The sequence below is a fragment of the Passer domesticus genome, chromosome Z (genome assembly GCF_036417665.1).
Source record: "Passer domesticus isolate bPasDom1 chromosome Z, bPasDom1.hap1, whole genome shotgun sequence".
NCBI lineage: Eukaryota > Metazoa > Chordata > Aves > Passeriformes > Passeridae > Passer > Passer domesticus.
In genome coordinates this window covers 19,895,212-19,916,573 of record NC_087512.1, presented here as the reverse complement: position 1 = coordinate 19,916,573, position 21,362 = coordinate 19,895,212, and the positions used below count along the sequence as shown (strand labels likewise).

Below are 21,362 nucleotides of genomic sequence, written 5' to 3'. Positions count from 1 at the left end.
ACAGAACTGAAATCCACTTAATAGAAAACCACATCTGAGCTTTGGTTTATTCCTAAAAGATTATGTTTGTGCTTAAGAAAAGTGCTGCTGCTTCTATACTTCTAAAATTGTTATCGAGTGTGTAAAAAAAAAAAAAATTATGCTGTGCTTGACATACAATAAGTGACCAAATCATTCTGTTTTAAAGAAATTCTGATTTCTCCTGAACTAAATAACGCATATGTTGAATAAATGACTAAAAATAGCACAAGCATTATATTAGCACAATTTAATTTCTTATGCTTTCTTTTATTAATACCTACTTTTACAATAAATATGTCATTTAAAATAGATGTGCAAAGCCTGATTATATCCAATTATGAGTATTTTCAGCTAATGCTGAATTGTTACAATATATAATCAAGGATTTTGATCAGTCATCTGTGAAGAAATTAATCTCATTATGCTAGCTAGGTAGATTACTTTCTTGTTTGCCAAACCAATAAGATGAAATTACTTTGCATTTCAGCTAAAAGTAATTTATTGTAATTTACTAGAAAGTATTTCCTGCATTTCTAAGCAGCTGTTGTGATGTTCCTCTTGCTAAATCAGAAAAATTCAATCACCAATTAAAAAAAAATTAAAGTTCACTCTTATTGTTTAGTCTTTAGAATTCATAGACCATTTTTTTCTAATTGAAGTTTAGCAGACCATGGTGCAATTGAGTACACATGGGGGAAAAATGTTCTTTATATAGAGAGTGTCCTACACTGTCTACAGACAATGATTTTAGAAGCTAAATCGTCCCTGAGAACAGTTTTATTTTACTGTGTTTTTGAGAGAAAAAATGGGAGAAGCAAAGGCATTCTGTTTTTTTTTTACATTCAAAACAATTATGTAGACAATTTATGAAATTCTGAAGATTGAAATATCTTATTCTCAGACTGTAATATAAGGCATAAGATATATCTTATTTTCGTTGTTTATAGTATAACATTGTACATGTTTATATCCCTTATTATATACATATTTCTGTGTGCTTCAGGCTGTACTTTACCTTCTGCGAATTGTATTTTTGAAAATGGGGATATTTATCCCTGGTTTTTGTTGAGTATCTTTTACTGAAAAAAATGAGCACCACTGTCACAATGACAGCCTTAGAGATATCTGCCTTTCTGTAGCTTATTATAAAAACACAGTGCCTGGCCTTGATACTAATTAAGCCCATGGGCTTCCAACACAACCTTTAGCTATTAAGAATGCTGTTTATGTATATAGAATGCTGCTAAAATCAAAGATACTTTTGCTTCGGTTAGCAGTACAGACAGAAGCCTTATGTTAATTTGTCAGGCTGACTTATTTAAAATTCCTTGTTATATTGTAGAATAGAAGATTTTCAGATGTAGTAACATAATATAGTTTATTCATTTTGAGATACAAGCATATTTTTAAAATAACATTGGTAGGTATTTCAGAAACAAAACATAGTCATGTAATTTGAATGTTCCAAGTATTAATAGCATGTTCCATGGATGTATTCTATTTCATGTAGGTTTTTAGAAATATTACCTAAAAAAGAGGCAGCCACACGTGAAACTTGGATCTTTACCCTGTGGGTTTGGGAGCTAGTGCTGTGAGAGTCTCCTGTCACTTTTGAGCATTTTCATTCCATCCTGCTCTGGACTTGGAACTTGATAAAAGCTCAAACTGAAGGCCAGGCAGGACTGGGCTTTTTGGTTCATGTTTCACCTTAAATATCAGTGCCAAAGGCTGTGTTGGAGGCAGCCTCTTTACTGCATCCAGTCCCCAGGATGCAGCAGGTTTCCCTACAGGAACAGAAAGCCTGCATGGAAGAGACCCTGCTGCTGCAGGGAGTCTACAGCAAGAGTGGTTCTCTATGCTTCCTCTCGACACAACTAGCTGCTGACTGCTTCTTTACTTAAGCTTTTTGTTAACGAGCCAAGAACTTTACACAAAATTTGTAAAATCTTCTGAAGTGTAAACAATAACTTGTATACATATAAAGCGTGTGGTCCAAACTTGCTCATAGCCATACATCGACTCTATTTAGATCTTGGAGTTGGTGATTCTTTCCAACATACATTCAAATTCTTCTAAAAAATGTATCAGTGCTCTGGATGCCATCTGGGAACATGGTTACTCCAAAAGTTTGTCTGTGTTTTTCTGTGTGTCTTTGCTGGCATCAGAAAAGTATCTTATTTTTTAAAAAAACTCCTCCATGTATGCCTATCCTAGGCTGACAGCAGTAATATAGATACAGAGAGTGCACACACTGGGCTTTAGCCCAGAAAGACCTAAACTACAAACCTCTTCTTGGGAACTTAAAACCATTTAGGAAATCATTCTCAGTTCATTATCATTAAAGTATGTACCTTTATTCCCATGTATTGTAGTTTTTGCTACAGCAGACTTCTTAGGTTTATAAAGGGAGATAAAGCTACACATCTACTCTTTTCACTTCAGCGACATTTTTTATGTTATTTGAATGCTCTGCTTGTATTTGTGTTGAGGGCTCTGCTCCTTCTTATTCCACCCATCCCCCTAACCACAGCAGAGGTTAAAATCTAAAATATATAGAAACAAATGAAATTATAAAAATTCTGCTTAAGGAAATATTTTCAGGATTTTTTTAAAAGAGCTTATGGCGCCATTGCTCTGACATCAGTATTTGGCAGTGAAGAACTGTATAATTGCCTTAATGGGCATTTTATTGCCAATTCATTTTCAGGATGATTTTTGAAGGATATAGTCAAGGACTGTTGCATTCCAAAGGGATGTATGTGTCATTTTTTCAATCTAACAATGCCTAGTGGTATGTGTGAAAATTTTTCTTTCTGAGAAAAATACAATATACGCATACATCAGCCAAAAACCCCTGCTTCCTCCCCATGCTGAGCTCACTCTAGCTAAGTTGCAAGCACTTAGGGGTGTTTCTTGGATAAATAAAACAGTGTTGGGTCACAGATGTAACCAATTTCTCTGGTTGGCAATAAGAGCTTGTGGGAGCCACGTGAGAGGCAAAATTTCATTATAAAGTAATTTTGCAGAGCTGTGTAAGATGTGGATCTTTGAAACAGTTATTATGTATGGATGCACTTGGGCCCAAATTAAATCTTTGAGAAATAGGTAAAATTGGGAAAAAATAATAGGGTTAAATTTGGTTTTGCTGTTTTGATTGCTTTTTTCTTAGAAAAAGTATTTATTTCCTCAAAAAGCAAGTTATAATATGTAAGGAGACTGAGCAATGTACAGATACAGTGAAACAGAGTATAAACTAAAAAATGCCTGAATATCTTGATTGCTGTTTGATTTTCTCATTTGATTTTTTTAATGTTCTCAAAGAGCATTATTGTTCTGCATCAGCAACTGCTGTCTGCATATGGTCCTCAGCTTCATCGGATTCAATGGCAATGATGGTTGTGAGGCTTTGTCAGATAATTAGAAAAATCAAAACAGTTCTCTATACTCCTGCTTAGTCCAGAAGTTTTCATGTCAATTAAAATTTTGGTCCTGTGGAGTCAGCAACATGTGAAAGAGTATGAGGAAATCGTGCAGCTACAGTTCTTCAAAGCCAAAGGCATCTCCAATTGAATTTGCTCTCAGCAGGAGGGCCTTGCAGAGGCTGAGGGACTTGTTTCACTTTACACCCTTGTTCAGCAGTAACACAGACTATTCTGCAGTTCTCATGCAGATGGTTGAGTTTTCATGTTTTACTGATTTGTGGGGTGATGGGAGGTGGGAAGATGAGGGTTTGCATCAGACTAATGGGGGACATAGCACTAGAAAAGAATTCTTCCATTTGCTGTGGATATTCATACAACAAATACTGAGCTGAAAATTCTTAGAGAGTATGTGCTCTATAAGTTCCATAAGATGATTCCCAGTATTCAGTTACAAACCTCTCTACCCACTCCCTGCAGTTAAATTTATTATTTTGGGGGCAAAAAAATATCCTTCCTATTTCCTGTGTCAGGTACCTGCAAATACTGGTTTGTTCCTCTTTCAAAACTGGAAAACTTTTAAGAAGGCATCCTGAAGAGTATATGCCAGTGGTAGCTAGATGGCCTTTTTTTCCAGATTGTGGAACATGACACAATTGGTGCTTTTCTACAGCAAAAACAGCAATACCAAGTTAAGCATTATGTAGAAGTGTTTACTAGTAAGTGTTTACAACCAGGCAGATGAGGATCTATAGAAGATCCAGTGAACTAGCTAATTAAATTAAGGAAGAGAGAATATTGAAGTAGTAATGGATAAACTGATGACATGCCTGGAAGTTAATGTGGTTTTGTCAACACCTGGCATTTTATTAATATTCCTATACTCAATATTTAATTTGAAGCTGCAGTCTCTGGATGCCATCCAGAGACAAGCTATTCCATGGCATCTTCAGTTTGTCTTATATATTACACTTTCTCACCTTTTGTGGGAACAGAAGAAAAAGTGTGTAAGCATGACTTAAGTGTGTTAAGTGTTTAAAAGTTTAAAGATCGACTTTTAAAAAAAGGTCTTGGTGGTTTTGGACCAGTCATTTTATTGCTTGGTAAATTTGTCTTGATTTTTCAACATTTGATATTGGTGACAAACATTAGACATTGCTGAAGTGGCTGAGACTGGTTTTCTCTAGAATGCATAGCTCTGTAGTTCTCATAGTATGTGTGGCTGTGTTTGCAGTATGGTTCTAATTTTTAGACATGTGTTGAGCACTTCCTAGCACATGGCTATATCTGAGATCAAAGCTGAGCCTTTGGCTTGTGACTAAAGTAGGATTCAGTCTTTGTAGCTCTGGAATTCCTGAGCTGATGACACATCAAGATGGCAGGAAAATGCAGTGGCTAATGGTTAGAATGTTTTATTAAAGGTAATTTTGTTGGGCATATTGTGAGCAATATGGTAATGGGTGGCTTACAAAGATATTGTGAAGAAAATAACACCTTTCACTATGCAAGGCTACTTTGAAGAAATAGCTTTGATGATTCCAGTGGAATGAAAATGTGATGGTTAATATTTACTACAGTGGTTTATCTCTTTTGAAAAAGAAAGAGCTATGAATTACCAGTTTTCAACACAGAGGAATGTTTATATGTGTATACTCTAAGGGTAGCTGTTCCTTGATATAATAGATAGTCATGACTGCATGAAGAAGGTAAAAGGTGATTCTGAAAGCAGTACAAATCATTTTGCTAAGAGAAAAGATGACTGAGAAATCTAACAACAAAATAAAAGGACGGCACAATAGGAGGCAAAATTCACTAGTGACAGATGCATGCTAATTTTCATTGGCAAGAGTTGGAATTATCTGTAAGTATTGCTGCCTTCTGTTTGTTGGTAATATCAAGGCAGAACTATAGTCAATGAAAATGCATCTAAGACAGTGAGAGCTGAATTATGCAATTAACCTGTGAAGCATAATACCACAGGATATCATTTCACCCTGGAGTCTAGAAGGAATCAAGAAAAACTCAGTGATGTGTACCTAATCAATTATACATTTAATGGAATATTAGTATCTGCATCTATCCTGTAGACTGCCTAGAGTGAATTGCTAACTAAGAGGGAAATAGAAGGTGTTTCCACAGATGGGTATTTTCTACCCCAATGTTTCTTGAAGATGTGTGCAGTTTGCTGCGATAGTGGAATGGTGAAGTCATTGGTTGAATATAATAAATTTGGTTCAGAGGCAAAAAAACCTACTTCTTTTCATATTAGCTAGTATGAAATGATTAGAATATTTGGATTGTTTGGAGCAATGTTGTCAAGTAAATTTGAGTAGATTAATGATGAAAGGTAAGAGACTTGAAATGTTACCTAATGAATTGCAAAAAATGCAAAAATAGATTAATTTGCAAATCTTGTGAGAAAACTAGTAGGGAACAGCTCCGACATAAATACATTTATATTTACTTCCAAATTAAAATCAAAAAATTGGAAAGACAAAATTATAACTTGTATGTGTGCAAATGCCTTAGAGTTTTTAGTTACTAGTAGGACACTGTACCTTAGTCATTGAATCACTGTGGTGTATTTTAGGAGGTTAAGAATGACATTGTTCAATCCATGAATAAGTTGGTTGGGTAGATCATTGGTACATGTGATTTCTACTTTCACAGTTGTCTTACTTTAGTATATATTCTTAATGCCATGTTCTTTCCCCAGTTATAAAGTGACTGCATTTTCTTATTCTAACTAAAATATATCTTGATGTAGCTAACTTTACACTTTTTTTGTTTTCTTTTCCAGTTTAAAAGAATGCTGAACCGTGAGCTAACCCACCTCTCTGAAATGAGCAGGTCAGGCAATCAGGTCTCAGAATATATATCAAACACTTTCTTAGGTAAGACTCTGAAGAGTTAACTTTTTTTGCCTTTGGGGTGTTTTTATATCTCTCTGGGCTATGTTAGAGCCTAAATGCAAGTGGCTTTCCATATTAATTTCTGCTTTCAGAAACTGTGCATTTAGCATATTGTTGTCAGCATTTGTGCAGAGAGATCAGGTTAGATCCACTTCCTCATAGCTCAATTAATTTGTGTAGGTGATTTCCCTGTGTGTATAATTGCAGATAAATATTCATATACATATTATAACTACTATATTGATGCCCTATTAAGAAATTAATATAATGAATTATAAAGAATCACAGAGATTCACAGAATATACTTCTGAATTGGAAGGGACTCACAAGGATCATCAAGTCTACCTCTAAAGTGAATGACCCATACAGGGCTCAAACCTACAACTTGGCTTTATTAGCACCATGTACTAACCAACTGGGCTAGTCTCAGAGTGTTAATTATATATATATTTATATATTAAAGAGAATTCTACCACTATATTTTCCTACTGGAATTATTGCAGAAGTTTCAGTGTGCTGGAAGCACATAAGCACATGTAACCTCATAAAATCTTAGAACAAGCAGTTAAGATATTTTGGTATTCCCTGTCTGCACATGCACAGTTAGGTGTATGTGACTAAATAAGCATCTGAATAGACTTTTTCCAGAAAGTTTTGGCAGTTCAAGATCTTGGCATGCTGGGATGTGAGCATTAACAAAAACACAACACAATATTACAAACAATATGGTTCCTTAACCATGGCTTTTTCCCCCCTTAAAATTCATGAAAATCAAGAAAACTTTCATATTGCTGATTTTGAACATGGAGATAAGTTACTACACCAATCTCAAAACATGTTTTGAGCAAACTACCATAGGTTCATATAAAGACGGTGTAATAAGAGACGCACAGTCAAATACACCTAAATTAGGATAACAACAGCTTTAAAAAGTGACAGTCCTACATGTTAATATCCATCATATTCTGTGTGAGATACCATAGCTGGTGCTTTTTGTAGCTTTTTTGAAAGAAGTGGGGTTTCTGTGAAGTACATTTTATCCTGTGGCCATGTCCAAAATGGATGGCTGAATGTGTCTGTTCATGGTTCCAGTAGTGTGCCAGCTGCTGCAGCACAGCAGGGTTTCAGACAGTGGGAGAGGGACAAGCCTCTGTCACGGACAAGCAGTATTGCCCAGCTTCATGTGCCCTGAAAACCACAGTGTGCAGTTGCCTGAAAGGATGACCCACTTAGGCTGTGGAGACTGAGATGCCAGCTTCTGCTTGCTTTCACTTGAAAGCTTGAGACTTACTTTGACAGGGTAAAGAAATGCATCCGTCAGCCTTTCGCATGAGATCTCAGTCACGAGCAGAAAGGGGGCTGGAAAGGCAATCACTTAGAATTTACTGGACCTGGATACTGTTTTCTGTCTGCATGAAAAACTAGATACTTAGAATTGTAGGTATAAGAGCAGCACAATAGTAAAAACACCTCATCTACAGATGTATTGTATTTCATTTCAAAATATACAGTCTAAATATATAGGTTCTGAACATCTATGCAAAGATAAAACTTTCTCTTCCTAGAAGTATTTAATGAGTTTATTATCAAATTTATTTTTTAATACATAACTTACCTCCTCAATATCTACAAAATTTCTCACATTTGTAAGGTAGGAAAATGTCATGAGAAAACAGGGTTTTCTGTTCTCCTTATTAAAAAAACCAAAACAAACAAAAAACAAACAAACAAACAAACAAACCCAAAAAAACCAAACAAAAAACCCCAAAATCAAACTGTTTTCCTTTAGGACTATATGAATGTTTGAGTTTATTTACAATGATAAGAAATATAATCTGTGTATAAGACATAAGGCTCCTACATTTTGTATAATAATATGCAAAGTTTCCTTTTTCAGCATCATTAACCGTTTTCTCTGAATGAAAAATGTTTGAGAACCTGCAATCGAGCGTAGCATAAACAGGGTGAAAATGGCAAGCTGTCTTTTCTGGATGTTCAGATGGGCACAGCTCTGTGTGCTCAAAGTTGCAAAAGCAGAGGCAGTGCCATGGAGTCCCTCTGGAGATCTAAAGTCATTCAGACAGAGACTTCCTTTCACTTGAGTTAGTCTGACAGCTCAGCTAACGAACTTCTGTTTGATGGGTCTAAACTTTGTCCATATGGCTGAAACCATAAACATCAAAGCACAGGCACAAGTCACAGCTTCTCATCTGTTGTCAGTTTGCACCAGACAAGGGCTGCCATGCTCTGCCTCCCCTTTTCTCCTCACAAGGAGAGTGGTGAAGTATGATGGGGTAGTCCAGGGACGCAGTGCTGTAGGCTACAACCTGGTGACATTTCCAAAGTCTCTTCTTCATTGTGATTTGTTTGGAATTTGTGGTGTCCATTAAATGTATCTCCTAAAGGGCAATTAAAAAGAAAAATAAAAGTAGAAAAAAAAGTGAAGAAGCAAACATATAAAAAGCTCGTAATTAGAAATGGACTTGCTAACCATATCTGGTTTCAAAGTCTGTATTGGAAATGAATATTGTAGAAAGGAAAAAACACACATGTAAAAATACCAATTTTTCTTACTTTCTTTTCAGATTTTATTTTGGTTTTAAGGGGTTTTTTTTTAGCTGTTTTGGCTCATCTGCTGTGTCAGAAACATATTTTCTGGATTTTTGCAGTTTTACTCATATATTCCTTGAGGTCTAGAAAAGGTGGAGGTACATTTCAGCAAAGAAAAAGAGGTAATTTGAAGGGAGTCATTAAACTCTAGGTTGAAATACAGTATGAATAAAAGAAGCAAAAAATAAATCATGTTCCTAATAGTTTTTTTTCAGAAAAGCCCTTCGTTGCACTAAATTGGGTTTCTTCGGAGCAGATGTTTGCAGTGCTCCACAACCCCATACTGGTTGTACAGCAATCCCGTGGCAGTTGCCTAAATATATTTTACTCTCAGTTTAATTCTTAAGTTTTGCTGGCACATATGTTGATAAATTTTATTAAGTGATGCTGCTGATACTGCTACGGAGGCAAAAGCCCACAGCAAAATTCAGAGGTTAACACAGCACTCTCTCGTTTTGTCATTATTATTGACTCTAGTTGGGAGCTGCAGAAATGCACTGGTGGTGTGAACTGCTAGCAATCCAAAGTGCTTGTAGATGTGGCTTGGAAAGCAGAAAAGATTTTCCAGATTGTACAGTCCTAGTGGACAGGACCAGTCCACAAGTATTAAATTCTTCGAGTCTTCAAGTCTTGAAAAAGTTTTCTAAAGGTTTACATGAGGACACACATAGACAGTTTTTGAAATACAATTTCAGAGAATGTTTCTCCTGAAAAAAAGAAAGAAAATTATTTTTTCTTGCAAAGCGTATTCATGTGCGATTGTAATAGCATTTTTATACTGAGATGATTGACCCTTTCTACAGCACTAGGGATATGGCAAAAGTGGTAATCAGACAGTCACAAGTCACTTTTAAAGCCAATTCAGAAATAATGAGGCAATTTGAGTAAAAGAGATCTGCTTTTACTGAAGTATAGGTCTATATTTAACTTTTTATGGGTTTAGTGATCTTGATAAAAAGAATCTAAATCTTAAAAGAGGTTTTTCTAAGAATTAAAAACTCCATAAGGTGCAACTCAACAGTGAATTTTATAATATTTATAATTCTTTTATAAATTATTCTCTTTTTATTCATTCTTTTGAAGACAAGCAACATGAAGTTGAAATCCCTTCTCCAACACAGAAGGAGAAAGAGAAAAAGAAGAGGCCGATGTCCCAGATCAGTGGAGTCAAAAAACTCATGCACAGCTCCAGCCTAACTAATTCCAGTATTCCCAGGTTTGGAGTTAAAACAGACCAAGAAGATGTCCTTGCCAAGGTAGATAATATATATATGTCCTTGAAATTATATGAGCAGAGTGTGGATTTTTCTGTATTGTTCATCCTTTGCTTATACACATTGATTTCAAGCTGCAGCACCGAGCATTTATATCACTTGAAATTATCCAAATTTATTGGAGAGGAAGAATAGCAAGCAAAATCAGAAACAGACCATAAGGGTTAATTTCAGCATGAAGACAATTTCATCTGGAGATATAGAATGTAAATTAGCATTTGTGTATGCATTAAGAAAGCTTCCTATACATAAATATTATCTGAAGATTTTCAGGAATCTTATTTGAAGAGTGTTTCTGAGAACCAGGGAGAGAGCAGCAGAATTGCCGCATCTCTGGAGGTTTCCTCCTCACTGAACTTCATTGTCAATGGATAGTGAGATAGCAAAGTGTGTCAGTTAAACTCATTCAAGATATTGTAGAGTTTTTCCCTCTGGAGCAATCCACTTAAGAGGCAGTCTTTCCTGCTTAGACAAATGAAATCTGAAAAATGGGTAGATGTAGATTTCAATATTGCAAGATTAGTAGCAGCTGCAGAGTTAAAAGTTTAGCCCTTGCAAAGTTTAGCATGTAACTTGCATAGTGGCCAGGTCTTAATGAGTCCTCTGTTTGTAATTGTTTCTCTCAAAAATTGCAGGAATTTTTGTGTTAGGTTTTAACCTGTTCATTCCTTGATTCTACTCTAGGAACTTGAAGATTTGAACAAGTGGGGTCTTCAGGTTTTCAGAGTAGCAGAGTTATCTGGAAACAGACCTCTGACTGTCATCATGCACACTATTTTTCAGGCAAGTATGAGCAGTCATGCTGCTTTTTTCTTATCTTAGAGACTGTTCCATGCTTTGAAATCTAATTGCTTTTCCTTTACTTTTATAGGAGCGGGACTTGTTAAAAACTTTTAAGATTCCAGTAGATACTTTAATAACTTACTTGATGACCCTGGAAGACCATTACCATGCAGATGTGGCATACCACAACAACATACATGCTGCAGATGTTGTTCAGTCAACCCATGTCCTACTGTCAACCCCAGCATTAGAGGTAAATTACACTGAAGAAGAAAAGTGGCAGTCATGAGAGAGGGGATGCACTGAGAGTCTCCTAAACTAAATATTAAAGATCTTAGTTTCTGCGAAGTTTTTAGCAGAAAAAGAAATCTTAGCATTTCTTTAATTAATTCTGTTCTTTTAAAGATATTTTGTGAGGATCAAAGTTACATGTAAATATGGTGCAGCAAATGTCACTTATTTTCATTTTAAATCATGGAAATTTTTGCTGTCATAATGTTTTTCACTGTAACACAATGCATATCTTGTTTTTACCATCTTATTATTTGTGCTACATCCTGTTCTGTAGCAATTTCCCATATGGGACTCTACCTAACCACAGTAAGTGGAATTTCTCAGGAAGGTTTATTGTGATCCAGAAAAACTACTTTTGTATTTTTCTAAGACAGATTGGAACATGTACTAAATTTTCACTGAACTATCTCTTTTTTTACACTCCCCCCCCAAATAAATATTTCAAAATTTTTTGGGAAAACAATTAGTCTGTTCTTTTTGTAGCAATTCTCTTCTTGAAAGATATTGAATCTCTGAAGTAGAAGGATGTTAAACATGGAGATTTTCTCTCTTTTAAGCAGAGTTCAGGTCTTAACATAGAAAATTTTAATGTTGATATATCCCAGCAAATGGGTAGAAAAATTCAGGTAAAGGAAGCAGTAGAAATTTTATTAGTTCAAAGTGATTTACCTTCATTTCCAAGAAGGGCTGCATTTTGAATCTCCTATAATGGTCAATATGTCATGTTACTGAATACATCTCTATTATCTTCTTCTTAAAAGGAGGGTTATAAGTGGACCTTGGCAGGTTTGGATCCTCAAAGACTTGTAAATCTCTTGAGAAAAATATTCTTGTTCTCAAGAAGAAAGATCAAATAATGTTCTTAAAACACCCCTGGCTTTACCACACAGCTGAGCTAGTCATCAATAAAATTTTGGGTTTTTTTTTTTCAGATCTGTTTTTATTTTTTCATGGCCTTCTTCTCAGCAGAGAGAAGCTGAGAAGACACACAGACACTGCCATTTCACCATTTTGCTGGTGAAATGGCAGTGTCTGCCCAGTGCCACTGCTGGTCTTTGCACTTCTGAGCTGCTCTTGATCAATTTTGAAAGTGTTTTCATCATGTGGGTGCTTTTGACTGCAGGGCACTGGGCTCAGTGACATTCCAAGTCCATTGCAGTCCTCTTTTCCTATCTTCCTGATAATCTCATACAAATGGAAAATCAGTAAATGCTAAGTGAAATATTGTGTAGTCTGTCACAGTTTCCTTTAGCATTATATAGGAGATGTGCATCTTTCAAGTACAGGATGATACACATAGTCAAGCTGAAATATTTAATTTGTGCTGTAAGTTAGAAACCTCTACTTAATTGCCTAGGAAAGGTGGATTTATTTACGGACTGAAGTTGAAAATACTTCAGTTATGACAGAATTTAGTGATGCTCTCTGTATGAACTACAACTCACTTTACTTTGTCCGAACTTGAAATATTTATGAAATTCTACATGACTGATGATTTTACAAGGGTGTGATAGCTTGTATGTAAAGTCTCTGGAGATCTAGGTATATTTGAAATGTGTTTTGCTTGCTCACATCCAGACTCAAGTAGAATCCGTTTTATTGAAAACACTTTTTCACTGTTTGGTGGTTGTCATTTTTGTTTCATTATATTCTAGGCAGTGTTCACTGATCTGGAGATTCTTGCAGCAATTTTTGCCAGTGCAATACATGATGTAGATCATCCTGGGGTTTCAAACCAATTTCTTATCAACACAAGTAAGTTTGATGTTTAGTGGTTTTCTCAAGACTTTGCTGTGAGGTCTGCACATAGCACCTGAAAAATACCACCTGTTCATTCCTTGTTTGCTTCTATCTCTAACTTTTCTCAGTAAACAGAGAGATGTTTATATTTTAAACCTGATATTACTTTGCATTTTTTCTAACTTTAGAAATTAATTACATAGTACACTCTTGCAGGAATTACTAAGGTATAAGCTATAAATCTGGCATTGTTTCAATATATTGCATGTTTTATCTCCTGGAAATACAGTTGATTTACATCAAATAATTAAAATTTTAGGAAGAGAATGAAGGAAGATAAAAAAAAAAAAAAAAAAAGGCAAGACAAGAATTTATGTGTTTATATTGGACACATATAACGTGACTAAGGATAGAAATTCAGAAAGCAGAAAAGCAAGCTTCTTTTTAGCAAACAGACAGTCAGGACAATCTCTGCCTGGATCCTGTGCTTGGCTTTTGATCTCTCATGCTTTGTAGACTGAATTTCCTCACCCAGTTTCTGCAGATATGATAAACATGTTTGGTTTTTTCTGACCCCAATGTTATCTTCAAATTTGAAACCCAGTGTACTTCTGCATTCCTCAAGGCAGCTGTTGGCAGCATTACTGAACCTCTATCCCCCCAGTCATCTACTGAAAGAAAAACACTGTTAACTTTATTGAACCTGATCATGACATATTTACTCAATAGTTTGCTGCCCCAGTGGCAACTTGCTTGGATTTTGTTGCCTTCTGTCACTGTTATTGCCCTTTGAAGGTCAGTACCAGTTCCATCATACTATGTTAATTCTTCTGCTCTCTGACAACTTCTTTTATGACCCAGAAGTGCAAAGTTTAAAAAATACTAATAATCCAAGCACAAAAGAAGAAAAAGCAACAGAAATGGAAACATACCTAGGGTTGTGTATTTGACCCATCTGGTTGCACATTTATGGATACTGTCACTTCTGCACATGGGCAGAATCTATTTCACAGGTATTAAAATAGAATGACCCCAAATCAACAGTAGCGTTTGAAGAAGGGAGCTCCTCTTCTGACTCATTGCTGCTGTGTATTCAAATAGGACATGCACTTCAGTTTAGCCTGCACCTAGTTTTGTTTGTCTCAATGGCCTAAGGGCCATCCTATAATGAAATTGAATTTGATGACTCATCCTCATGAAAGAGGATTAAGATTGACTCTGGATTTTTTGTGCTTTACTGGGGACCAGTACAGTTCAGCAGTGCAGGCAGAGAGTGAATCAAGCTTTGTGCCAAAACCAAAGAATTCTTAATTGAATCTTAAGAGTGGGCGCATGTAAGTAAAACTTTTTCCTTGCTTGTTGAGTCAGAAATTAAGTACCAGGTTATACTGGTTGCTCCAAGGTTCTGTGAGGAAACCAATGAATTGTTTAGGTTTAAGAGTGTTGACTTAGTTGAAGGGATGAGTAGTGGTGCATAAAGCTTTTACTTCTAGTTAGATTGAAATTCAGCTAATGTAGGAGTCATACTCATGCTGATAATTATCAGCTTAAAAAATACCTCTTGTTTCTCTTAATTCATTTTTTGATAAAGGAGGCTTATGTGTCAGTCAAGTAAAAACACTAATTGAAACTTTCAGCTGTTGCAAGGCTGAAAGAAACAAAGATACTTTGTTTATTTTAAATTGTTCTGTGTACAAGGAAGAAACTGCAGGGACAGAGACAGAAGAAGATCTGTCTAATGTTGACTTCTCAAATACAAAATTTTCTTAACCTTTAGAAGATAATTTGCTTCCATCTAATTTTGTTTCTCCAATGAACCAAACAATGTATTAAGATTTCACTAAATATAAGAATGCATTTTAAAAAAACGTGATAGACTTAGTTACTTAAAGTGTGTACGTATTTGCCGCATTTACCTTTTTTTTTAATAGTCAGTCTTGTGACTTTTCTATTATTTTCCTATATAAAGTCTATTACAGAGTTGTCGGCTAAACGAATCCCTCTTGAATGCTATTAAATAACAAACAAATATGAAGTACATTAGCATCAGATGAGATGTTTATTTTACCACTGTAACTCTGTCCTTACAGAAAAATATTCTCGAATCTTGCAATGTGTTACAGAGGTTACCAAGGGGGAACTTTCTTCCATTTTAATATCCATTTTGAAGTTGAGCCCATTTTAGCTGTGTCTGTAGCTCCAGCTCTTCCAAAGTATTTTGGCAATGTGGAGTGTTTTGCAGTTGCAGCAAACCAGAAGGCTGTTTGAAAGGAAAATAAACTAGTGCGTTATTTCTACATGAGAAAAACAAGCATGCAAGCTTTGTATGTGTTCTGTGAAAGACAAAGATAATTTTACAAATTTGCTTTCTTTCTGCTTTTGCTATTATGGTTTTGCTGTCTTTGCGATAAGGAAAGGCAGAGGAAGACTTTCCTGATTCAACAGATCGATTTAATAAAGACAGGAGAGGAAGACAGCAGGAGAACAGATAATGAGATTAATGAAATCTGAAGATCAAAGATTTTTGAGACCTCCCATTGAACCAGAGGCATTTTAAAATATAGCTGGTGTAAAAGAAAAAAAGAAGACTAAGAGTGGAACAGACTGATGTATGTTTAGACTTAGGCTAGAACAGCTGTAGTAAACAGAAGTTAATATAGCACAGGAAGAGTATGATCGCATAAAAATTATTTGAGTTTTTTGTGATAGATTTATTTACAAGCTGTATCTTAAAGCATATGCAAGCTGACTGTGCGGTATTCCCGGATTAAAGCTAAAGCTGTGCAGACAGTTTCATAACTGCTTTGATTTTTCAGAGCTGTCTGTTCAGCAGGTCTAAGTTGACCTTACATGTGTGCCTTAGCACAGGCATGGCTGGGAAGTGTGTGTTATTCTCACAACCATATGGGTGACTGAGGTAAGAATAATTCCATTAGTGAAGACACTATTACAGACAGCATCAGGGACTGACCATGCCCAAACACAAGGCAGCATTCAAGGCCACTGCCTGCAGTTTCACACCACACGACATTAAGCTGTTACTGTCCTACCAGCCTTCAGTTGTCATGGACTAACGACTGTAAGCCTACTTCACTAGGCATCTTAGCATCTTAGATAACTGCAGAAAGACATGATTTGAAAATCAAGAAGCTTGTGCTCTGCAGCAGACCTGCAGAAAAGCCTCAGCTGTGTATTCCGAGGTCAAAGTGCTGGGAAGCTGAAACTTCACTAGCAGTAGAATTTTAGGTGCTGTGATGAAGAGAGGCATGAGAAGACATGTGTTTTAGTTGAGGTGTGTTTATGCATATATTATGCATATACTATTTTCTAAGTTACCTCTTGCAGATATGAAAATTTATTCTAAAAATTACCTTTCTTATATTTTTTCTAACTTGCCACTCCAGCCACGTGTTCCTGCGTCATTGCAAAGCCTTTTCTTTGTTTTGCTCAACTTTGGCTTGACCTAGTAGGTTACTCAGTAACTTTCAGGACTGCTTCTAAAAGTTTATCTGTAAATCTTGTTATGCATGTAATGAATTTGAAAAAGATCTTAAGGGATTTGGTAAAAGCACAGGCTTTAGTAACGTTCTGCCCTGCAATTGTTATTGCAGATTCTGAACTCGCCTTGATGTACAATGACTCATCAGTACTGGAGAATCATCACTTGGCTGTGGGTTTCAAGCTGCTACAGGAAGAAAATTGTGACATTTTCCAGAATTTGACCAAAAAACAGAGACAATCGTTGAGGAAAATGGTCATTGACATTGTGAGTTTTGAGACTTTGCCTTCCATAGAGCCAGGACATTGAATAATAAAGCACAGAAGCATTTTATGATAAATTATATGTCTTCAGGCCTGTAAACAATACAGTGAAAGTTTGAAGTTTTGTCATGTCTTAGCCAAATTCAAATAGTGGGTCCTTTTAAGTTTCACTCACTTTCTATGCATTTCTGGAAGGCATACTTTTTTGTTTCAAGATGGTTTTGTACTGACATGGTGCTATTCTACCATTACAGGCAGAAATTTGTTACTCAATTAATAATGAATTTGGGCTGATCAGTTCATTCTGAGCAATGTTGAACAATGATTTTGTCATGTATTCAGACATAGAAGCTACAGGTTCTTTCCAAAAGATGTTGGTTTATATGTTCAATTTATATGTTTCAAAAAACTCCAGTAGAATAATTTACATAGTGTTCTTTTTTTTTTTGTTTGTTTTTTTTCTAGGTACTTGCAACAGATATGTCTAAGCATATGAATCTATTGGCTGATTTAAAAACTATGGTTGAAACTAAAAAAGTGACCAGTTCTGGTGTCCTGCTTCTTGATAACTATTCAGACAGGATTCAGGTAAGGAAATGCATCTGAAAATGTTCACTTGTATTACACACTTAATAACATTTTCTTCCCCATTCTCCAGGATGGATTAGAGCTGTCTCTTTCACACCATGATTTGCTGCTTCCCTCTGTTTCTTCCCTAGTCTAAATGACATGGTTTAAGTGATTCTCTGGGAGACAAACAAAGTGCTACGGTAGTTCAGGACTAAATGAGGCTTTGGCCTCCCCTTCAAATTATCGAAAAGTGATTCTCTTTCTCACAAGGATTTTGTGACCTTTATAGTGGCAGAAGCAGCAGAAGCCAGGTAATTCATGGCTATTACTGCAAGTGTGTAAAGCACAAAAGCACATAAGTTTTGGCTGTTTAGAATATATTTTGCATTACGCGTATTTTCAAGATTTTGTTTTACAGTCAACAGAAATGTAAATAGAAAAGGAGCTGCTTGTCTTCAGTGCAATAACACCACAGGTGTTCAATGTATTCTAGGTTCTTCAGAATATGGTGCACTGTGCAGATCTGAGCAACCCTACCAAGCCACTCCATCTCTACCGCCAATGGACAGATAGAATAATGGAGGAATTTTTCCGTCAGGGAGACCGAGAACGAGAGAGGGGAATGGAGATAAGTCCCATGTGTGATAAGCACAATGCATCTGTAGAGAAATCACAGGTAATGTAGTTAAACCTTTTAGAAGAAAAGGATGGTATATAGTCATGTTTGAACAATTTCTGAATGCACTTTTTACTTTTCTTCCTCTAAATTAATTAAGTCAGCTCCTCAGTAATAAGTGAGGCAAATTGAGACTTTTACTGTGAAAACATAGTGCGTGGCAGTATGTTTGCTGAAGGGATTCCATCACTGTCCTGACCTGAAAAGCAGCATATGTACCAAAAGAGATTACGGTACAGCTGACTGGGGTTTCCTTCAATAATGTAATTAAATATAAAGGAGGTATTTAGCTCACTAGTTGCAGTGGAGTTGTTTGGAATGTGCAGTTCACTTGAAAACAAATCCTTTCCGTGCTGTTATCCAATATCCTGAATCAGACTTCTGAAAAGTAAAAGACCTTATCTGTTACATAAATTAGTATGGTTTCCTTTCAGCCACCTCTGAGGGTAATGTATCTTGTGTTTCTTCCTAGCATTATATTTCTCATACTTTCCATGACTTATTCATTTCTCTGTGAGTAATTATATTCTTGCATTATTTGAAACAGGTGGGTTTTATAGACTACATTGTTCATCCTTTGTGGGAGACATGGGCAGATCTCGTTCACCCAGATGCCCAGGATATCTTAGATACACTGGAGGACAATCGAGAATGGTACCAGAGCACAATCCCTAGAAGTCCCTCTCCTGCTCCTGAAGAAAAGGAAGAGGGAAAGCAGGGTCAAACTGAAAAATTCCAGTTTGAATTAACGCTGGAGGAAGATGGTGAATCAGACACTGAAAAGGACAGTGGAAGTCAAGTAGAAGAAGACACCAGCTTCAGTGACTCCAAGACTCTTTGCACCCAGGATTCAGAATCCACTGAAATTCCTCTTGATGAGCAAGTAGGGGAAGAAGTGGAAGAGGAGGAGAACCAAACAACAGAGCCTTGTATGGTAGAAGAACATTCTCCTGACACATAACAATGAAAACGGCAGTCTCTTTCTCTCTTGCTCACTCCCTTTCTTTTCCTCTCTCTAATTTTTTTTCTCTTTTTTTTTTTTGGGAGGGGGGGTGGGGTGCAGGGGGGGCTGGGGCATTTTCAGTTTTGTTACAGATTTTTTATTTTCTTTTTTTTTTTTTAAATGTAGGCAAAGATTTCCAAAGTATATGTCACATACTACAACCGTGGTCAGAATTTGGTGTTATCTGCCAGAATGATTGTTGATCAAAACTGAAGTTGATGATTCAGTTTGGCACTCAGGAATATTGTAAACAGAATTTTCACCTCCATGCTGTCAGAAAGCAGGGGGAGAACATCCATAAATTACATTGTAATAAGGTCTCTATTTGGCAGATTCCATTAAATAAAGCAAATGCTTTCAGAGGAGAACCACCTGCCAAACGAATGTTGGTGTGCTTTGATAGTTTTTGGATTCATTGTATTGTATTGTAAGACATTGGATAATGTTCATCTGTAGAGGAAACAGACAGAACAAACATTGAGGTTCCTACTGGAAAACAAATTCACAAAAATTATGGGACACAAATGGATTCTGTTACCAACATGAAGATAAGCTGTGAAAATTACATAATTTACTAATTTCTAATCTTCTGAGACATGACTCAAAAAAATGTGACCCAGTGGGTTGCACTAACCTCTCCATTTTGTATAATATGTGAAAGAGAGATCTTTTTTAGAGCTCACTTTTATTAAATATACCAAGGTATTATATTTTAAAAAAAAATCCCACTTTCATCTGCCACTGTTGGTTTTTTTTTCTCCAAAGAGTAACTTACAAGTTTTCAGTACAAATCTGTACTACACTGGATAATACTTGTAGAGCTTTTTCTTTAATTATTTTTTTAGCACCTTAGAATGTCATGGTAATATTGAGCTGTAAATGTCTATTATTTTATATATTAGTGAGTTCCATGAGTATTCTTTGTGTTACATAAAACTTTTTCAGTAGGATAGCTTTTTTTGTTTATTTGTTTTTTCATCACAATTTTCCCAGATATGTTAGTGGACTTATACAGTGCTTTTGCCCTCATAGTAGCCTGATTCTGCCAACTCTGTCTTACTACAAGAAGTGGTCCCGGTGATACCAGGTGGGACCACTAACATTAGGATTTACAGGACCAGAGCCTGTGAAAAGAGTAATGAATTGTCATCAGTACAAAAGCACGGCTTTTGCTATTCTAATCAATTTTGTTCCTCTGAAATATGGTTTTTCAGACTGCTTTTTTCTGGGAGCTATAGACTGCTAAGTCAGAACAGACTAATACAATGTATGAAATATTTGTTCTGGTGCAAAAAATCATTAGTGTAATATGTCCAATTTATGACTCCCAGTAACTTCTAATCTGGGTAGCTGTCTAGTTAAAGCATTTGCTAGTCTGAGAGGTGTACAACATAAAAGTGATGATTAGTGTTATTTTTTCATGTCTTTGTTGCTAGAAGAGCCGGCCAGTCTTGTCTTTATATTATTGTGTAAGCAAGCAGTGCATCATCAGAGTTGTAGTTTTCTTACATTCTTTCAATCTTACATCTTTTCATCCTTTATCCAGTTTGTGCTAAGGGAATCCTACCTTTCAGTTTCATTGGTACTGAAAGCTTCCATAACTTCGAAAGCTAAAGGGAGGTAGGAGTTCATCTTTGTCATTTTTCAGTCTTGATGTTTGGTCACATGGAAGAAGAGATTTTATTTCCTCCACTTTACTCTTCATTAGAATTGTAGTTTTGAGTGTAGAAGATGGGAAATAGTTGCCTAGGGAGGCTAACAGACTCCTAACTGCAAAATTCAGTTAAAATGACAATATCAAGACAATTTCTCAACAAAAGGTGATAGCAGCAGCCATTACTTTCCCTTTGGATTTTTTTGTAGTAAATTTGCAGATATGAATGCAGGTACTTTTAAATTCCCAGAGATCTAGAATAACGACCTGTTTTAAATTGGCTAATAGTTCAACTTTTAAATAAATTTTGCATTCTTCTATATCCAGGTCATAATTTTCTTTACCATTAGCCCTTACAGGGCCTTAGCACAGAAGATGCAGAAGGAGTAAAAGAATGAAGATAACTCCTGGGGTTTTTTTGTGTTTTGACTTTTTTTTTAATTCCTTTTTTTTTTTTTTCATTATTTCTTGCTGAATCTGATCCATCTAAAAGTCCTTTCAGCCCCCAAGAGTGCCTGGAACCTCAGTAGTGGAAAAGCAATATAAATTCCAGAATAACCAGTAGGACCTGGAAGGTTTTGTTTCTGCACTAATTGAAAGTAAATAAACATAAAACCATATTGTGAGATATACACCTGTACATG

The 21,362-nt window shown here is 35.9% G+C and overlaps 1 protein-coding gene across 13 annotated transcripts in view; it reads left to right on the top strand.

The window, feature by feature from the left end:
• Positions 1-19,099, top strand: part of PDE4D (phosphodiesterase 4D) — a 509,895-nt gene extending 490,796 nt beyond the window's left edge. For all 13 annotated transcript variants that reach the window (XM_064405626.1, XM_064405625.1, XM_064405624.1 and 10 more), the window contains 9 exons: positions 6,241-6,334; positions 10,046-10,218; positions 10,921-11,019; positions 11,108-11,272; positions 12,969-13,068; positions 16,665-16,819; positions 17,281-17,403; positions 17,879-18,061; positions 18,609-19,099. In XM_064405626.1, the coding sequence (XP_064261696.1) occupies positions 6,241-6,334; positions 10,046-10,218; positions 10,921-11,019; positions 11,108-11,272; positions 12,969-13,068; positions 16,665-16,819; positions 17,281-17,403; positions 17,879-18,061; positions 18,609-19,022 (1,506 nt within the window). In that variant the 3' untranslated portion in view covers positions 19,023-19,099. The remainder of the gene's footprint in view (positions 1-6,240; positions 6,335-10,045; positions 10,219-10,920; positions 11,020-11,107; positions 11,273-12,968; positions 13,069-16,664; positions 16,820-17,280; positions 17,404-17,878; positions 18,062-18,608) is intronic.
• The last annotated feature ends 2,263 nt before the right edge of the window (positions 19,100-21,362 follow it).